This window comes from Danio rerio, chromosome 3, assembly GCF_049306965.1.
Source record: "Danio rerio strain Tuebingen ecotype United States chromosome 3, GRCz12tu, whole genome shotgun sequence".
Taxonomy (NCBI): Eukaryota; Metazoa; Chordata; class Actinopteri; order Cypriniformes; family Danionidae; genus Danio; species Danio rerio.
In genome coordinates this window covers 17,274,470-17,292,723 of record NC_133178.1, presented here as the reverse complement: position 1 = coordinate 17,292,723, position 18,254 = coordinate 17,274,470, and the positions used below count along the sequence as shown (strand labels likewise).

General features: G+C 33.4%; 1 protein-coding gene and 1 long non-coding RNA gene across 5 annotated transcripts in view; both read right to left on the bottom strand.

Moving 5' to 3' along the window:
• The window catches only part of LOC137490528 (uncharacterized), a 32,803-nt gene extending 22,407 nt beyond the window's left edge, over window positions 1-10,396 (bottom strand). For 2 of the 3 annotated variants that reach the window (XR_012400912.1, XR_011010123.2), the window contains exons 1-2: window positions 10,027-10,391; window positions 9,654-9,752 (exon numbers count right to left, since the gene is read on the bottom strand). This is a non-coding gene — a long non-coding RNA (uncharacterized lncRNA). Of the gene's footprint in view, window positions 1-9,653; window positions 9,753-10,026 lie in introns of all 3 variants that reach the window. The other variant, XR_012400913.1, reaches the window with a different exon arrangement.
• Window positions 10,397-12,337: 1,941 nt separating this feature from the next.
• tbc1d16 (TBC1 domain family, member 16) overlaps window positions 12,338-18,254 on the bottom strand; it is a 61,493-nt gene continuing 55,576 nt past the window's right edge. The window contains exons 11-12 of one of the 2 annotated variants that reach the window (XM_068216769.1): window positions 17,299-17,445; window positions 12,338-13,099 (exon numbers count right to left, since the gene is read on the bottom strand). In XM_068216769.1, coding sequence (XP_068072870.1) covers window positions 12,833-13,099; window positions 17,299-17,445 — 414 coding nt within the window. In that variant the 3' untranslated portion in view covers window positions 12,338-12,832. The remainder of the gene's footprint in view (window positions 13,100-17,298; window positions 17,446-18,254) is intronic. The other variant, NM_001006076.2, reaches the window with a different exon arrangement.

The following is an 18,254-nucleotide window of genomic DNA, read 5'->3' as shown; positions in this document are numbered from 1 at the left end:
GTAAGTGGTATTTTACTGGGCCATTTTGCAGTGGGTTTCTGTGAAATTGTGTATACTGTCTAACAGTGTATACTGAAGAATATTAGGGTAAAAATGCTTCTATAGTTAACTGACTACCTGCTTCCAACATTCTTCAATGTATTTTCTTTTAATGTACAAACAGAAACCGATTGTGGCAAATCATTGAAGTTTAAATCAAATTGGTTTGAGAACTGTAAGTTTATATATAAATTGAGCCATATACGCATATATACAGTTGTAGTCAGAATTATTACCCCCCCTGATTTATTAGCCCCCCTGAATTATTAGCCCCCCTGTGTATTTTTTCCCCAATTACTGTTTAACGGAGAGCAGATGATTTCAACACATTTCTAAACATAATAGTTTTAATAACTGATATACTTTATCTTTGCCATGATGACAGAAAATAATATTTGACTAGATATTTTTCAAGACATTTCTATTCAGCTTAAAGTGACATTTAAAGGCTTAACTGGGTTAATTAGGTTAACTAGGCAGGGTAATTAGGCAAGTAATTGTAAACCAATGGTTTGTTCTGTAGACTATCGAAAAATATATAGCTTTAAGGGGCTAATAATTTTGACCTTAAAATAGTTGTAAAAAACTATTTTATTCTAGCCAAAATAAAATAAATCAGACTTTCTCCAGAAGAAAAATATTATCAGACATACTGTGAAAATTTCATCGCTCTGTTAAACATTATTTAGGAAATAAAAAAAGAAAAAAACTCAAAGGATGGCTAATAATTCTGACTTCAACTGTATATATATATATATATATATATATATATATATATATATATATATATATATATATATATCAAACATTTCGAGTATTTGTAACTTAAACATTGTAAGTTCAGTTATCCAATCCGTATAGTTCAGTTAATAGAACTAATTAATCCCCACTACTGTAGCTACTCAAAAGGTTTAGCATTGCTTCTAGCATTTAACACCTAAAAATTATAACTAATTCACTTATAACTCACTTGGTTTGAGTTCTGCGAAACATAATCAGTTTGTGAGTTACTATACATCTTTTAAAAATAATATGTTAAACTAACTTATTACGTTTAGGGATTTTCATTGTTAGGTTTTACAGTACTTGAAAAGTAAATAGTGAATACATTTTCATTTTCAGTTGAATTCTCTTTAAAATCTTTAGAAACTTTAGAAACCATAAACGCTTCTTTAGAGTGGAACGGGATTTATTTAGATTTGTAAAATATTCTTTAAACTATTTTTATTTAGTTTTACAACTCTACACTGAAAGCTTCTTTAAATAACACAATGGCTCTTCTATGTCCTTGCTGCTTTTATTTTGAACTTTTTGATTTTTGAAGTGCACCAACATCATAATAACATTATTATATTGTAATATTGTCTTCATTAGTTAATCTCAGAGGAGAACTCCAGGAAAAAAATCATGAAACATGATAAAAACAGGAGGATATAGTATACGGGTGGCTCTCTGTATTTACAGGCCACTTGAACCGCTCAAGTGCTCTTGTTTATCTGACCTGATGTAAGAGTTGATCTGGGAGTTAAATGCGACTCCCTGGAAACCGTCACCAAGGAAATAGCCAGCTGGAAACACACCAGGACCACTGGGAACATTCTCCAGCTTAAATCTCATAAAGATTTGATACGTCTCTCTGCTGTTGAGCTTAATTCTCCTTTATTGAAATTCATGAACGCTTAGGATTTATTTCAAGGCCTGTACTGTTGAATAATTAAATGTATTGTTTTATAATCCTCTGATGTGAACAACAGCAGAGCCCAGCTCATCATATCATTGACTTTTATCCTTCACACAAAAAAAAAAAAACAAGTTTTGTTTTTGATGTTTAAGAACAAGTTGCTCTCTATTTTAACTGGTTTGGCACTCCTATCAAAACAAAAACGATAGTCTTATTAAATGCTTCATAAAACATCTGTTTGTGGAATCAAAAGAAACTTTGAAGATTTTTTAACACTATTAGGCTATAAATAAATGCATATCTTTTTTGAAACAGTAAATAAAACAAAGCTTACTGGAGTCTTTCTTTTTGTAAATTTTCATTATAAAGGGTCACCACAGCAGAATTAACCTCCAATTTACTTCATTGTTCTGTTTCTAAAAATTTTTAGCCATCAAGAAAGTGAAAGTCAAACCTGACAGCAGAAGAAAAAAGTATATTCATTTTCCTTCGGCTTAGTCCCTTGTTTATGAGAGTCAACTAGACATGGTCCGGTATAAGATTCTGATGGTATAATAACATTGGATAAAAAATATCACGATTTCATGGTTTGACAGTATTGTGATTACTGCTCTAAAATATATTCTTTTTAAATGTCTGGGTGAAAACAAGGTTTCTGCTGGTTAAATCACGTCAAATTTAAGACTTTTTAAAACCATTATCAATAAAATTTCAGACTATCATAGGGCAAAACGCTAATAATTTTCTGTAATGAATAGTGGATTTTTTTTTACTTGCCCAATTAAAATGAAAATTCAGTTATTTCTTAGCCACATATTTTAAATAATGTGTCAAAACAAGCAAACTCTAGTTATATACAAATATTTTTTATTAGCACAATCTTTCTTTGAAAAAAAAGACAAGTTTTAAAAGCTATAATAAACAAAATTCATGCACAAAATAAATTACAAATTATGTTATTTTGTTTCTTAATGTTCAATAAATATAATATAATAAATAAATATAATATTTTCAGAATTCTGAGGTCTAAATTAAGGTTAATATTTATTTTGAAGGTAACTACACCTTTAACTTCAAGATTATTTTAAAATGCTATATATAAAAAACTGTATTTTTTTGGTGTCATTTATTTAATCGACACTCACAATGAGAGTCTAATCTAAATGTTTTCTGGAAATTAAACCAAAATAGAATATTTTTCACAAATGCAATGTAGCATAAACAATATTAAATTAAATCAGAATGTCTCAAAGTTTTAAAAGCTAAAATAAACAACATTTATGCACAACATAAATTTATGCATGAAAACAAGAAATTATTATTGTAAGGATGTAAGGAAGACCATTAAACCATATTGCTAAATAGTTAATAAATGTCAATTTTGTTAAACGTTTTTTTTTTTTTTAGATAGATTTGTTGGTTGTACTGATTGACTAACTATACATAGACAATTAGTGAAAATTTTGACCTTTTTAAAAGTATTTAATTTTTTTATGGGTCTTAAATTTAGTTTTTAAAAAGTAAGACATTTTAAGACCCCGCAGATACCCTGAAAAAAAAAACTTTCCCCTTTGAACACAATATATTTTATTTTGAGAAACATTCAAAATATTTCAGAGCAGTAAACATGTCAGGCTGCTCTCTTCATTAGTTTCAAAAAAACAGAATTCTTTACAATTTAAAAAAGCATCTTTGAATATTTTTTCCTGCTGGTGATACCGTTTTCCTAAAGAGCTGGAAATTTTTTTATTAAAAAATCTTACACATACCTTACAGTATAGCAAAAAATGTTGGCAGTTTTAAAACCTTTTCCAAACCGCGGTATACCTTGAAAATGGTTATTGTCCCATGCCTACCACCAACTATTCCAGCATATGTTTTACAAAGCGAATACCCTTCCAGCCACAACCCAGTACTGGGAAACACCCATACACTCTCACAATTACACGCACATACACTACAGCCAATTCTATTTATCCAATTCACCTGTCTTTGGACAGCGGGCAAAACTGGAGCACCTGGAGGAAACTCACGTGATCACGAGGAGAACATGCAAACTTCACACAGAAATGCCAACTGGCCTAGCCAGGACTCCACCCATTATATACTGCATGAACACATTAGACTTGGGCTAAAACTCCCAAAACTAACTGAAATACTAAAAGCACAAAACTAAATTTAAAATACAAATGGAAATACACAAATAAAATTGTATGAAATATTTATAATGACATTTATAATATGGATTTTTACACATCGAAACAAGGGTTTGCATTTGTAAATACTTTTACATTCAATCTTTATTCATTTCTTCTCTGTGTTGTATTTACAGTAACGTACAACTATAACATAAATCACTCAGCAACCAAGCTGGTATAACCAAAATAGACTAATTAACAAACTCATAAGCTTTGTGAAGTGACAGCGATCATGCACCATTATTCCTCATTTCACACATCTTTCATCTGATGTTGACAAAACTGGAGCTACCCAAAGACATGCCTTTAAAACCACCTCATAACTAACAATATGAACAGGTTGGTCTAATCTATCCTAAGTTTCTGAAAAGGCTTATAAAAATAGATATATATTGTGTCATGCAGTCCCACACCCAGCTGTGGAATTTCCATTCTGCTCTCTCACACACAAACACACACTAAAATATTTATGGCATTACAGAGTTTAATAAAACAGCCTGATATAGCTTTCAGAAAATAAATATTAATCTCATGCATTAATCAGTTTAATCAGCAGGCCTGTTTAAACATACCTGATTTCTTACATTGCCCTGGGTAAATAAACGCAAATATAAAACATAAATGAAGAGCAAAATTGACTTCATGAAGAAAATCAAGTGAAAAATATGAATCTCGAATTGCTGATCACACTATTATTTTTTAATATTAATCAAGAAATATGCTCATCAAGGCTGCATTTATATACAGTTGAAGTCAAAATTATTCGTCCTCTTTTTATTTCTTTTTTTTTTTTTATATTTCCCAAATGATGTTTAACAGAGCAAGGAGATTTTCACAGTATGTCTGATAATATTTTTTTCTTCTGGAGAAAGTCTTATTTGTTTTATTTTGGCAAGAATAAAAGCAGCTTTTAATTTTTTAAAAACCACTTTAGGGTCAAAATGATTAGCCTCTTTAAGCTATATAATTTGTTGATAGTCTACAGAACAAACTATCGTTATACAATAACCTAGTTAAGCCTTTAAATGTGACTTTAAGCTGTATAGAAGTGTCTGTCATTAGGGCAAAGATTAAAGAAATCAGTTATCAGAAATGAGTTGCTAAAACTAATAAATCTTCTCTAAGATAAAAAAAAAACTCAGAAAACAAAATAAAATTTAGAAATTTTTGGAATGAAATACTTTTTATTCACTGTATTTATGTTTTTATTTCAGGGACTGATAATATACGTTTCTGGTAGAATGTCCCAAATTAATAAATATAAAATGCATATTAATATATATTTTGGTATATTAACAATTTGTTTCCACTTAACTACATTTTGTTGGATGTTTACAGAGTAATATATATATATATATATATATATATATATATATATATATATATATATATATATATATATATATATATATATATATATATATATATATACATATATATATATACATATATATATATATAAATATATATATATATATATATATATATATATATATATATATATATATATATATATATATATATATATATATATACATATACATATACATACATATATATATATATACACACACAATTCAACATTCTTTTTTTTTTTTTTTGAAAAAATATAAACACAAAAGATTTTAAAATACGGTAAAACAAATAAACAAATAAATAAATAAGGGTGATGCAGTGGCGCAGTAGGTAGTGCTATCGCCTCACAGCTCATTTGGCGTTTCTGTGTGGAGTTTGCATGTTCTCCCTGCGTTTGCGTGGGTTTCCTCCGGGTGCTCCGGTTCTCCACAGTAAAAAGATATGCGGTACAGGTGAATTGGGTGGGTTAAATTGTCCGTAGTGTATGAGTGTGTGTGTGTGAGTGTGTGTAGATGTATCCCAGAGATGGGTTGCGGCTGGAAGGGCATCCGCTGCGTAGAAACATGCCGGATAAGTTGGCAGTTCGTTCCGCTGTGGCGACCCCGGATTGATAAAGGGCAGACAAGAAAATGAAATAAATAAATAAATAAAGCTGTATTACAATTTCATTGTTTTGATGCACTGAAAAATATTTTTCATTGGATTTACAAAAATATTTTTAAGGTAAGTGGTTGCAAACAATATATATTTAGGCTTAATTTAAACAAACAAAATAAATTTAGTAATTTTTAACTTAATCTTTGTTTAAATCTATCCCATATAAATGCTTTGCAACCACTTACCTTAAAAAAAATGAGTAAATTAATCTTTTTTTTCAGCGTGCTTGAAACCCCCTTTGACCCATATATCTAGTGATATCATCATCCAATCTAGCTGTCAGTCTCGTCTCCTCAGGGCTGGTCCAAATGACCGGGGTTTATTAGTACATCAGTCTGCAGCAGGTGGGCCACTGTGACTCTGATAATTGATAATTAGGGCCAATAACACAGCAGTCGGTGCAGTTTCACTGTAGGGGGTTCAACTGCAGCCAGACCTGCCAGTCAAACACAGAGGAGGAGACACACTGCGAAAAAAGCCAAGACTTAAAGTAGGTCACACACACACACACACACACACACACACACACACACACACACACACACACACACACACACACACACACACACACACACACACACACACACACACACACACACACACACACACACACACACACACACACACACACAAATCCACTTTCATGAGGTCTGACATTTTTTCCTAAAAAGCTTCTTTTTTTGCGATAATCCATGACAAATGCAATATTAAAGCAATGCAGACAGAGTACACGGGTTTCACTTAATAAAAGCAAGCTGATACCACTAGGAATACAATCAAGGATGGAGGTGAAATGGCTTATGATATCTTCATGTTGTTACCTGGATCCTGTTCTTATCAGATTGAGTTTGCCAGAAATAGCTCACTCACAGGAAATGGAAAAGGCATTCTTGACTTCCATTATGGAAAGGCAAAGGAAATTAAAGCTTATCCCCAAACCACCGGCCCGTATATTTTAACAGTCCATTGGCTAAATGCACATATTAGCTCGCATCATCTGGGTCTTTAGTCAGGCAAGTGCATCTATGTTCATACCAAAAAGAAAGAGAGAGAGAAAGGGAAAGAGAGAGACGCTTTGTGTTTGCTCTCTGTCGATATGTTCTGCAAGTCAATGAAAAATCAGATGATGCAAGCCTATTTTCTTGTTTTGCAAATAAAGTGTCTGAAACACAGAATAAGTGCATTTCAATTCATGCATTAGGAATATGATTGTACTTGTCTATAACACATTTATAGCTCGTTTCCATTCTACTTCCTTCTTTATTATAAAAGTACAAAAAACAATGTATAACAATTTCTATTGTAATAGTATGTTTTAACAAAAAATATGCATGGAATAAAGAGCTGTTGCTATGTTATAGAGCAATATATACAGTTGCAGTCAGAATTATTAGCCCCCCCTTGATTTTTTCCCCCCTTTTTTAAATATTTCATAAATGATGTTTAACAGAGCATAGAAATTTTCACAGTATGTCTGATAATATTTTTTCTTCTAAAGAAAGTTTTATTTGTTTCATTTTGACTAGGATAAAAGCGTTTTTAAAAAAATGTAAAGACCATTTTAAGGTCAAAATCATTAGCCCCTTTAAGCTACTATTTCAATAGTCTACAGATCAAACTATCATTTGTTGCCTAATTACCCTAACCTGCCCAGTTAACCTAATTAACCTAGTTATTTATTAAGAATTATTAGCCCCCTGTTTATTTTTTCCCCTAATTTTTGTTTAATGGAGAGAATATTTTTGTCAACACATTTCTAAACATAATAGTTTTAATAACTCACTTCTAATAATTGATTTATTTTATCTTTGTCATGATGACAGTAAATAATATTTGACTAGATATTTTTCAAAACACTTCTATACCGCTTAAAGTGACATTTAAAGGCTTAACTTAATTAGGTTAACTAGGCAGGTTAGCGTAATTAGACAAGTTATTGTATCACGATGGTTTGTTCTGTTTCGTTGTTTGACTATCGAAAAAAAGTTAGCTTGAAGGGGCTAATAATTTTGTTCTTAAAATGGTGTTTAAAAAATTTAAAACTGCTTTTATTCTTGCCAAAATAAAACAAATAAGACTTTCTCCTGAAGAAAAAAATATTATCATCAGACATACTCTGGAAATTTCCTTGCTCTGTTAAATATCATTTGGGAAATATTTAAAAAATAATAATAAATAAATAAATTAAAAGGGGGCTAATAATTCTGACTTCCACTGCATATACAAAAACACATGAACATTGGTATGAGCCAGTTTATCTCAAAAAAAAAAAAATTTGATTGCAGGAATTCATACAAATTAGCTAACAATTTGCCAAAATATCAGATATAAATTAGTGTAATATTATTGCATATGATTCTAATCCTCTTTGTATAGTGCCTCACAAATGAGGAGTTGTATTTAAAAAAAAAAAAAAAACAGTTGGTAAATTTCACAAGGATTTGAATTAATAATAGCACAATCAAAATACACGGGAAAAAAATGATTTCAGCAAAATTGTTGCAAACTATTTCAATGGGCTTAATTTAAACAAACAAATAAAATTTAGTAATTTGTTTAACCAAAGTTAAGTAAATTTAGTAATTTGTGTACAACCACTTGCTTTTTTGTAAATCCAATTAATCATCTTTAAATCTCTCTTTTTTCTTCTTCAAATGATAATAAAAATGTATTTTAAAAAAGTTTCTTAAAGCACATTTGTTTTTCATTTTAATGCTTAGTTTCATTTTTTTGTTCCAAGTCAACGCGAATCAGAGAAAAGACTAAAAGGGAATTTTCCAAGAACTTTCAGTATAATTTCTTAAATGTTGCGTAAATATTAGCATGTGACGTTAATAAAATAACATTTTGATGTTAACATTCATGATGTTTGATATTTATGAAGGCTCTCATAATGTTGATAAAAAACGTTTTTATAATGTTAAAATAATTGGAATGTTTAAATGTTTTAATTAATTACTAACATGCTTTGAATAGCAATATAATAAGTACCCATAGACTTACACAGAATCTGAGTGTGCAAAAATCTGCAGATTTCTAGCCCATCATGGAGTCTATTCATCTACTAGTGTAAATGTGTGTAAATTTATATTTATGCAGTTTTAAAATTAATTTCAGTAATATTATTAACTAACATGAAAATATTCATGATTTATTTACAATAGCTTGTGAAGTAATATTTTCTGCCTTTTAATAGATATATGTGGTATACTTGCTTTGTTTAGAAAATAATGTGGATCTAATAGGATTTGCATTGTAAACATTAAATAAAGTTTTTAAAAAGGTATTTTTAAAATTTTATTTAATATATCAAGTTTTTAGTTATGATACTCCCTAAAATCATTCCACATAAATCTGCAGCTTTTTTACAAAATTCTGCGCAGACATAACAAAAAATGTCTGCAGATTCTGTCTGGCCCTAATCATTAAGGTTAGCTATAGAAGTCGGGCATAGACCTAGTCTAAAATAGTTACTCTGTGAACATTCAAAGATTTTTTTTATTTTTTTATTTAGTCTCTTCAAGCATTATTTTGATTATGAGGAAAATAAAAATGTACATGCATGAATAAATAGTTTACAATATATTCAACAAATATGAACTTCAGTTTTGATTTCATGTGGCCCTTCCTCTGTGTTGGAACTGTGCTTGTCGCCAGAGGAGGTTACCCACCCCTACAAAAATCTAATACAGAAAGCAGTTTTTCCCCTTGATGTGACTCACTTGGTGTTTCCAGTACAGGAGATGAGTAGCAGACGAGAAATCTCTCCGTGACGTTGTTCGACTATCAACAAGCATGAAACTACGTAATCAGAAACAGCTCTGAAAGAAAGCACACATAACAACTATAAAGCAGCAGGCAGATAACGTAAATGGAAAGTGGCTTAGCACCATCATGGCCATCCTTTAATTATTTCACAAGCATGTCATCATCCCATAACCCCTTTTTAGATCTCTCGGCCTTTTCTCAATGCTCTCTGGGACTCGGGAGAGCAGCCGCGGCTCGACTAATGGCTAAACGAAAGCCCATAATGTCCGTCATTGACAGAGACTGCATGTTGAGAGCCAAAGCTGGTCTTAAAGCGACTAATGTTACCTTTTGACAGCAATTTGCCGATATCTGCCTTTAAAAGAGGCTGTGGGGAAACGCGAAGACTCCAGGTACCGTGGCGTTCAGTCGCACTTAAGCGCGTTGTTTAATAATCTCCTCGAGAGCGCGCTTTTTCTTTCAACGGTTCAACCGCCAAATCGCCAGATAAACTAATTAAAGTCAAACTCCCTCTTGGGTTTTTGGATTTAACCTCATTCTGTTCTGGAGAAGAAGATTAAGACCTTCTGCTAAAGCTACGGGTTTACCATATAAACACGAACTTGACATTTCACAAAATACACATGAAAATGCTAATTGCTTTTCTTGGATGCATCCAAATGATTGCATATTAGCCCATTGCTAATGCTACTATGTCTATAAGATTTAAGGCATAACTATGTTAAAGTCTAAATAGGATACAGTTGCAGATACCCACATTATAGCATCATAATTGTGACAATAACAATAATTTTTCACTGTGATGGTTGAGTTTAAGGTTGCGGGATAGACACTAAAAAATACAATATATTGGGCAATTTAATTAATAACTTGGCACAACTGTTTTTACATTCGTCTGAAGGTTGGGTTTAGGGTTAGGGTAAGGATAGACATTCAAAAAATACAATTAATGGGAAATTTAATAAATAATTCTTAATAAATAAATAACACATTTAAATATTGAAGTCACTTCCATTAATCAATAAAAAATAAAAATGAAGGACTCAGAACTCTGACCTTTTTTGCTCAAAATTTGTGTAATTAGTACTGAAAAAATAACCCTCTCTGCGCAAAAAAAACAAACATTTCCAATTTTAGATCATGACTCCATAAACTTAAAAGTACTGAAACTTGAACAGCTTAATACCTCATAGCATTTACTAAACATTTATAAATTTCTATAAAGATATAAGCTAGACATTTCTGTAATTTGACTTACTAAATAGTTTTCCTAATAAAACATACATCAAACTGGTCAAATACAAAGTAAATACAAAGTCATAAAAAAAAGACATCTTTTTGTCGATCAAAGTTATGCCAGATTAAACCCTAAATAGTCCGTTTTTATATTAATGCAAAATTAAAGTTTTTTTCCCACTAAATAGCTAATCACTGATTACTAATGCCTGAATAAAATATGAAAAATGTTAAAATGATAGCACCTAAATATTAAAGCTTGCTGTAAAAATGTTGCTCTGCCCAATATTAACACTCACGCTAGAGAATTGGACACAAACGTTCAAACATCTCAAATTAGGGAAATAAATTGTAATACTTAGGTGGATTACTCAGGATAAGAAAGTAAGTCAAGGAAGACTCAACATTTCAATGTTGGAGGGAGAAGGGAATAACATTACTGTGCTGTGTAATTAAAGGAGATATGGACAGTTCTCAAAACTAAAGGATATCGTTTGGCTTACCAATCAAGATTTTTTTTTTAGATATCTACAGCTAAGAGATTATTATAACAAAGGAAAATCAAAATAAACAATAACTCTTCACTCACTAAAATGGTGATGAGTGCCTAAAAGTAAAAATGTTGACATAATAATTCTGTGATTTGCCTTGTCTGTATCTGTTTTATAGACTCAAAGTGCCCCTTGCCACTGCATTAAATAAACCACAACGATTAAATATTCTACTTAACAAAGAAAAAAATCTTGAATGTCCTAAATTAAAAATTAAAAGCAACCTGTAATTTTTGGTTGAACCGTCCCTTTAAACACATTTGCTCAAGCTAAAACTCTAAGAGGGGTGTTCAAAGTTGGTCCTGAAGGGCCGGTGTCCTGCTGATCTTAGCTCCAGTTTGCTTCAATACACCTGCCTGGAAGTTTCTAGTATACCTAGTAAGACCTTGATTAGCTTGTTCAGGTGTGATTGATTAGGGTTGGAGCTGAACTCTCCAGGACACCGGCCATCCAGGACCTTGTGTGGGCACCCCTGACTAGGGATATATCTATAAATAAATATAAATAGTAAATATTATATTACATTCAAATGGTTCAAAACGATTATGTTTCTTTTTTTTTGTTAAATACAGTATAATTTGAGATAATTTGAAAGATAATTTGAAGAATGTTGGAAACATGTAACCATTGACACCCGTAGTAGGAAAAACAAAAACTATGGGAGTCAATGATTAAAAAACTCAACAGGCAAAAGCTCAAACAGATTTGTGTGTGAACTATCCCTTTACCCTTTGTCTCTTTGTAGATGAATAGTGGACAATAAGACATGCGGAAGAAAAGTAAACAGCTTCCGTTTTCATTTTACACTGACTCCAAGATCTCAAAGCAGGCAACTCACAAGAAGAAGACTCTTTTTGCAGTACATCTATATCATCATCATCATATTTATTGTGAGAATATGAAAGGCATAGATGATCATAAAACAATCGTGATATCAGATTATCTACCGATAATAACATCCCACTTCATTTTGGCAGACGGTTTGCTTCATACTTGAGGATTGCACAGAATAGGAACCAACTCAAACAGAAAAAAAAAAAAAAACAACATCCTCTGACTGTGGTAACTAAACCACACACACACAAACATCAACACATGCATACATAGTAGATATATATGTTAAAAAAATAAGCCAAAATATTCTGAGGTGTCGGTCTGCTAGATGTGACTTCATAAAAGACAAGTGAAGACTGGCTCCTGATTGTTGGATGATTGTAGTTGATGAAACATCGGTACCCCAGAATGCATTTGTGCGCAAGGCAGTGTTTCATACATACAGCACAATGGAGACCTGAAATTCCAGCGCTCTGCTCAGACGCTAAGCCTCATGGGAACCGGTGCTCGAGTCAGGAGTGCTTGCGGAAGGTGAAAATGTCCCGTTTCTTGGAGCCCCGCTTGCCCTCGATGGGCTGGTTGGGGCTGGGTAAGGGCGGGCTTTCGGGGGTGGCAGTGCCTCCATAGGGGCAGCTCTGAGAGTCTGGATGCTCCCCGGAACATTCTATGGCAGGGATGTAGCGGCTGTCCCACATTCCAGGTCCGCAGAGTTTACACAGGTCATGTAAGCTGCAGGGGATTCTGGGAAGAAGGCGGAATTGATACAGAAGACTACGTGCCTAGGATTAGAAAATGAGAAAGTGAGACGAGAATTGCAAAAAAATACCAGGAAAAAACTGTTAAATATACAGTAATATAATTCTTAAATTATTTTCCTTCAGCTTAGTCCCTTTATTCATAAGGGGTCGCCACAGTGGAATGAACCGCCAACTTATCCAGCATATGTTTTACACAGCAGATGCCCTTCCAGCTGCAACATATCACTGGGAAACATCCATACACACTTATTCACATACATTGAATTCATCTATAGAACATGTCTTTGGATTCGGGGGGAAACTGCAGCACCTGGAAGAAACCCACACCAACACGGGGAGAACATGCAAACTCCACACAGAAATGCCAATTGTCCTAGCCAGCTTGTTACTGTATATAATATAACATAATATAATATAATATAATATAATATAATATAATATAATATATTTTTTGGAGGTAAAAAAGGTCAAGTTTATGAGTTCAACTGATAAACAGACAGATAAACACACGGACAGATGGATAGATAATGAATTAAATGAACTAATAAATAAAACATATACTAATACAAAAAACAATCCCACACATACATTTATATTAGGGATGCAACAATACAGTTAGCCCACGGTTCAATACATACCTTGGTTTTTTAACACGGTTTTTGGTTCGGTTTGTTTCTCATGGTTTGACACGTGTTTTTTTATTTTATTTATTTTTTTATTATTCTATAGGCAATAGGAACAGTAAAAGGTTAAGAAAAAATTTTTTATTGCAATACTCCTTTTGTTTTACTTTAAAGCCAAGATAAGTACACTAGTTCCTAGTGTATTGTATAAAAAAAAGTTAACACTGATATCTCACAGCTGCTGGTAGCCCATGTACAAACTGGGGAACACATAAAATCCTACATTTTGAAAATAAACATACATGAAGCTAATTAAGATAAATTGGCCATTTCAAATAAACATATTTGTACTTACGTAAACATAAATAAATCATCTTAATTATCTCGGTGCTGAAAAAATGCGATACTGTATTCCAGGGCTTTTCAATTGGCGGCCCGCAGGCCGAACCCGGCCCCCGAGGCAGTTTGTTCTGGCCCTCCAAATAGTGTGTCCAAGACATAAAAACAAATTTAGTTCAGTCGAAAAACGGTCACTATAGCTATGAAGTGACGTGCGTCTGTTCAATTCAGTATGAGCTGCATAGGCCGCGCAGAGCGCGAGTCACCATAAGCGAGTGGGGCAGACAGCCGAAAACATTTGGATATGTTTTGTAGAAAATGCCTTTTGTACAATGTACTGTAATCATTAATAGAGTTGCAACGATTAGCTGATTTTACTATTAACTACGCTTTGATTCGTCACAGTTAAATAATCGTAAAGGCTTCTTTAAGCCGCATTTCTGTTGCACGGAAAAGTTATGACAAGTTGCCAACTGTGCACTAGTTCAAAATTCCAAGTATGTACACCAAGGCTAATACGCATGCACACCGGATTAACGATAGCAGCGGCCGTTCCCATATCACGTCTTTTCCGCTTGCAAGTTTGTTATTTCTAATGTAAGAATGACAATATGCGCGCACAAGCGGAGCAACGCACTTGCCACTGTCTGGGCGCACGCAGTAGAAAACATCTCACGGTGAGAGTTGTGCGTGCCTTTCAGTGCAATGTCAGGCCCCCTAACTTTAGAGCATAGTGATTGGATATTTACTCGCGGGGAGGAGTTTCCTTATCTCAGCTCATGGACTTACAGGCACACACAGTCAAGATATAAAACGCACATAAATTATTTAAACGCAAAACCGAGAAAACCGCAATTCACAACACGTATTGAACCGTGGAGGTCGTACCGAACGGTTCAATATTATATTGAGAACCGTGGAATGAATGAATATATATATATATATATATATATATATATATATATATATATATATATATATATATATATATATATATAAAAATTAAATAAAGGTTTAATTTAGCATTTCATACAAACATTTCAGAGAAATGTCAGACAGGTGGGCCTTTAAAAATTGATAGGAGAAAGAAGTGAGCCCCGCAGTGAAAAAGGTTGAGAACCCCTGGTATAATAGCTGGCTGTATTATAGTATATGATGACATGAGACACCTATGCCACTGTTCTGTCTTTGCAAATCTTTAAACAAACTGCATTTTGTATGTATGAACAAACAAACACCGGTTGTCATTTCAGTGTAGATTTGCATGTTCTCCTTGTGTTGGAGTGGGTTTCCTTGGGTGCTTCAGTTTACCCCACAGTCCAGAGACATGAGCTATAGACTGATTCACGCGGCCACCATTTTAAACAGCAAAATCGAGGCTGCAATGAGAAGAAACCCAGAAGTATCAGAAGTACAGTATGTTGTCAGCGAAGAGAAAGTGACACAAATGTATAATTTCACCGCCTTCTGAGTGACCCGAAGGTCCGTTCTGAAAGACTAGTGAAAATAAAAAAAGTATATTGGACCTCATTTTCAGCTAAAGAGACATGGCACTAGTTAGTTAACGTTTTCTTTCCCAAACACACGTTTTAGATGCCATTTATCAAACTTAAGTTAATGAACTGCTTCGTTCACTATATTAGACTTGTCGCAATACAAAATTTCGGTACTGAAAAAAAAACCCATCCATTTCCTGCAAACATTTATGTACTGTTGATGGGTTTCTTAAACAGCGCAGATTTGCCATTGTGTTCACTTGCTCATCAGAAATGACTATGATTGGCCGTAAAGGTCATCAGTTCACCGCACTTCACTGATGTTTACTGAGTGCAAACACAGACGAGCGATCTGCTGATGAATCAACTTATCTTCACAGCTTTAAAACAATCCAATCTTCTATCTGTGTTTGCAATCTGTGAAGAGCGGTATACTAATGACCTTTAGGGCCAATCACAGTCATATCTGTTGAGCACTGGTGAATACTATGGCAAATCAGAGCTGTTTATAAATGCGCTCAGCGGCGCATAAATGATAGCGGGAATTGGACGTTTTTAAAAGTTCAGTACCGGGACAACACTGTTACAGACAACAAGACGATGTGCTACAGAGAACTGCAGTGTTTTATCGCACACCGGGCTACATAGGCTGAAGCAGGTAAGCGTCTCCATGGTGTTTACCTGCTGCCATGAACTGAAACCTAGGAGGACACTTGAAGCGTTTTACTCTTAAATAAATTGTGATGTTGTTTGATGTCTAATATACTTTTAATTGTTTGAATTAAACAGAACTGAAAGATATTAAAGTGATGCTTACACCATATCTGCATTTTTAAATCGCAGCATCAGCTGGAGGTTTGTAGTCCACAGCAAGTTGTTGCAATGTTTACAGTGCTTATCCTATATTTCCGGGTTTCTTCCCAACGCAGCCTTGCTTTCGTGTTTTCAAATGGCAGCAGCGTGAAATATGCGTTTAGATGAATTGAGTAGACTAAATTGGCTGAAATGTACGAGTGTGTGTAAATGAGAGTTTACGGTGTTTCCCAGTACTGGGAGATCAGCTGGAAGGCCATCCGCTGTGTAAAACATATGCTGGATAAGTTGCCGGTTTATTCTGCTGTAGTAATCCCTGATGAATAAAGGCACTGAGCCAAAGGAATATGAATAAATTAATAAATAAATCAACTATTTGATTTATACTTGATTATACATACTGAAAAGGACATTTTAAAGGTAATATTTAATCAAAACATATATATTCAATTGTAATAATTGACTAAACACTCCAGTGTTTCTATAGATCAAAGACAAAAATATAATACTAAACACACAAATATACTGAACATATAGTCAAAACTATTCATCCACTTTTTATAAACAAATAAACACTGAGAAATATTGAAAATAGAAATACTTTTTCAGAAATTCACATTCAAACATTTATATCAGACTTAACCAAAAAGAGTGATTGCTTATTCATAATCAGCATGATGCATTTCTAATTTTACAAAGACATCTTCAGAAATTACATCTTATTCAAAACCAGTTTTCGCATAGCAACTTTTTTTTTGCAGTGAGAAAAATATGTTTTGTATGCAGCGGTAGAGAGATGCATCACCTCTGCATGACACAAAGACACAACATACATAACCATGAGGAGCTCTGTCAGTCTGAGTGTGTGTGTGTGTGTGTGTGTGTGTGTGTGTGTGTGTGTGTGTGTGTGTGTGTGTGTGTGTGTGTGTGCGCGCATGTGAACTCATACCTTCCTCAGCACCAGCTCTCCATTCATGTGCATGGAGAGGTTACTGAAGTGCAGCAGCATTTGATCTGTGGCAAGCTGCTGCTCTGTGACATCATCGCCGTACAGCACAATGATGGCAACGCACAGGAACAGGTGAAAGTAGTCCGTCTGTCAGAAAACACACAAATCTCTGATTTCCAAAACAACCAATAAAACATCACACCCTGCACAAGCCGGCCCAATCAAGAAAACCTGAATGCGCCAATTACGAAGGTATGCAAATGAGGGGGCAATAAGGAGGCAAACCACTTTGCTCCCCAAAATCACCTCATCATTGCTATGCCAATGTATGCAAATGGATTCGGGTGGAAGCATGATAATTAGCATCTCATCTTCATTAGACACTCGGTGCGCCCTTAAAGTGATACAGACACCCATTCGTTTATCTAAAAGGAGAGGAATTAACATGTTCTACAGCGTAAGCCAGTCAAAGTGCATTTAAGGATCAACTTAGTCTTGGTTCCCATGAATTCATTGGTTTAAAGACCTCCCGCGGTGAAAAAAAAAAAAAAAAACAGAGCTTTTCACTTTGTTTATTACAGTACATGTCTGCTGTTTCATTTATTAGGCTTAAATACAACGATTTTTGCGTAGCTTGCTTTCAATCAGTGGAGGAAAAAGCACTTAGAAATCATACTCAACTTAAAGTACCATTACTTGTCAATAAATGATGTGAAACTAGAGTAAAAATGTTTGTAAACACAACTCAAACAAAGTAAAAAGTAGGCCTTTTGAAAGTACTCAGTATTACACTGTGAAATTTATTCCACTTTAAACCCTGCAAATTAAAAATGTAGATTACATCAGTGCCGTTTTCTTTTCAGTGTGTTCAAAGTGCAAGTTAAATTCATTCATAGACTATACATTTAAAATGTGAGATTAATTTAAAGTGAGAACGCATTACATCAATCTATGCA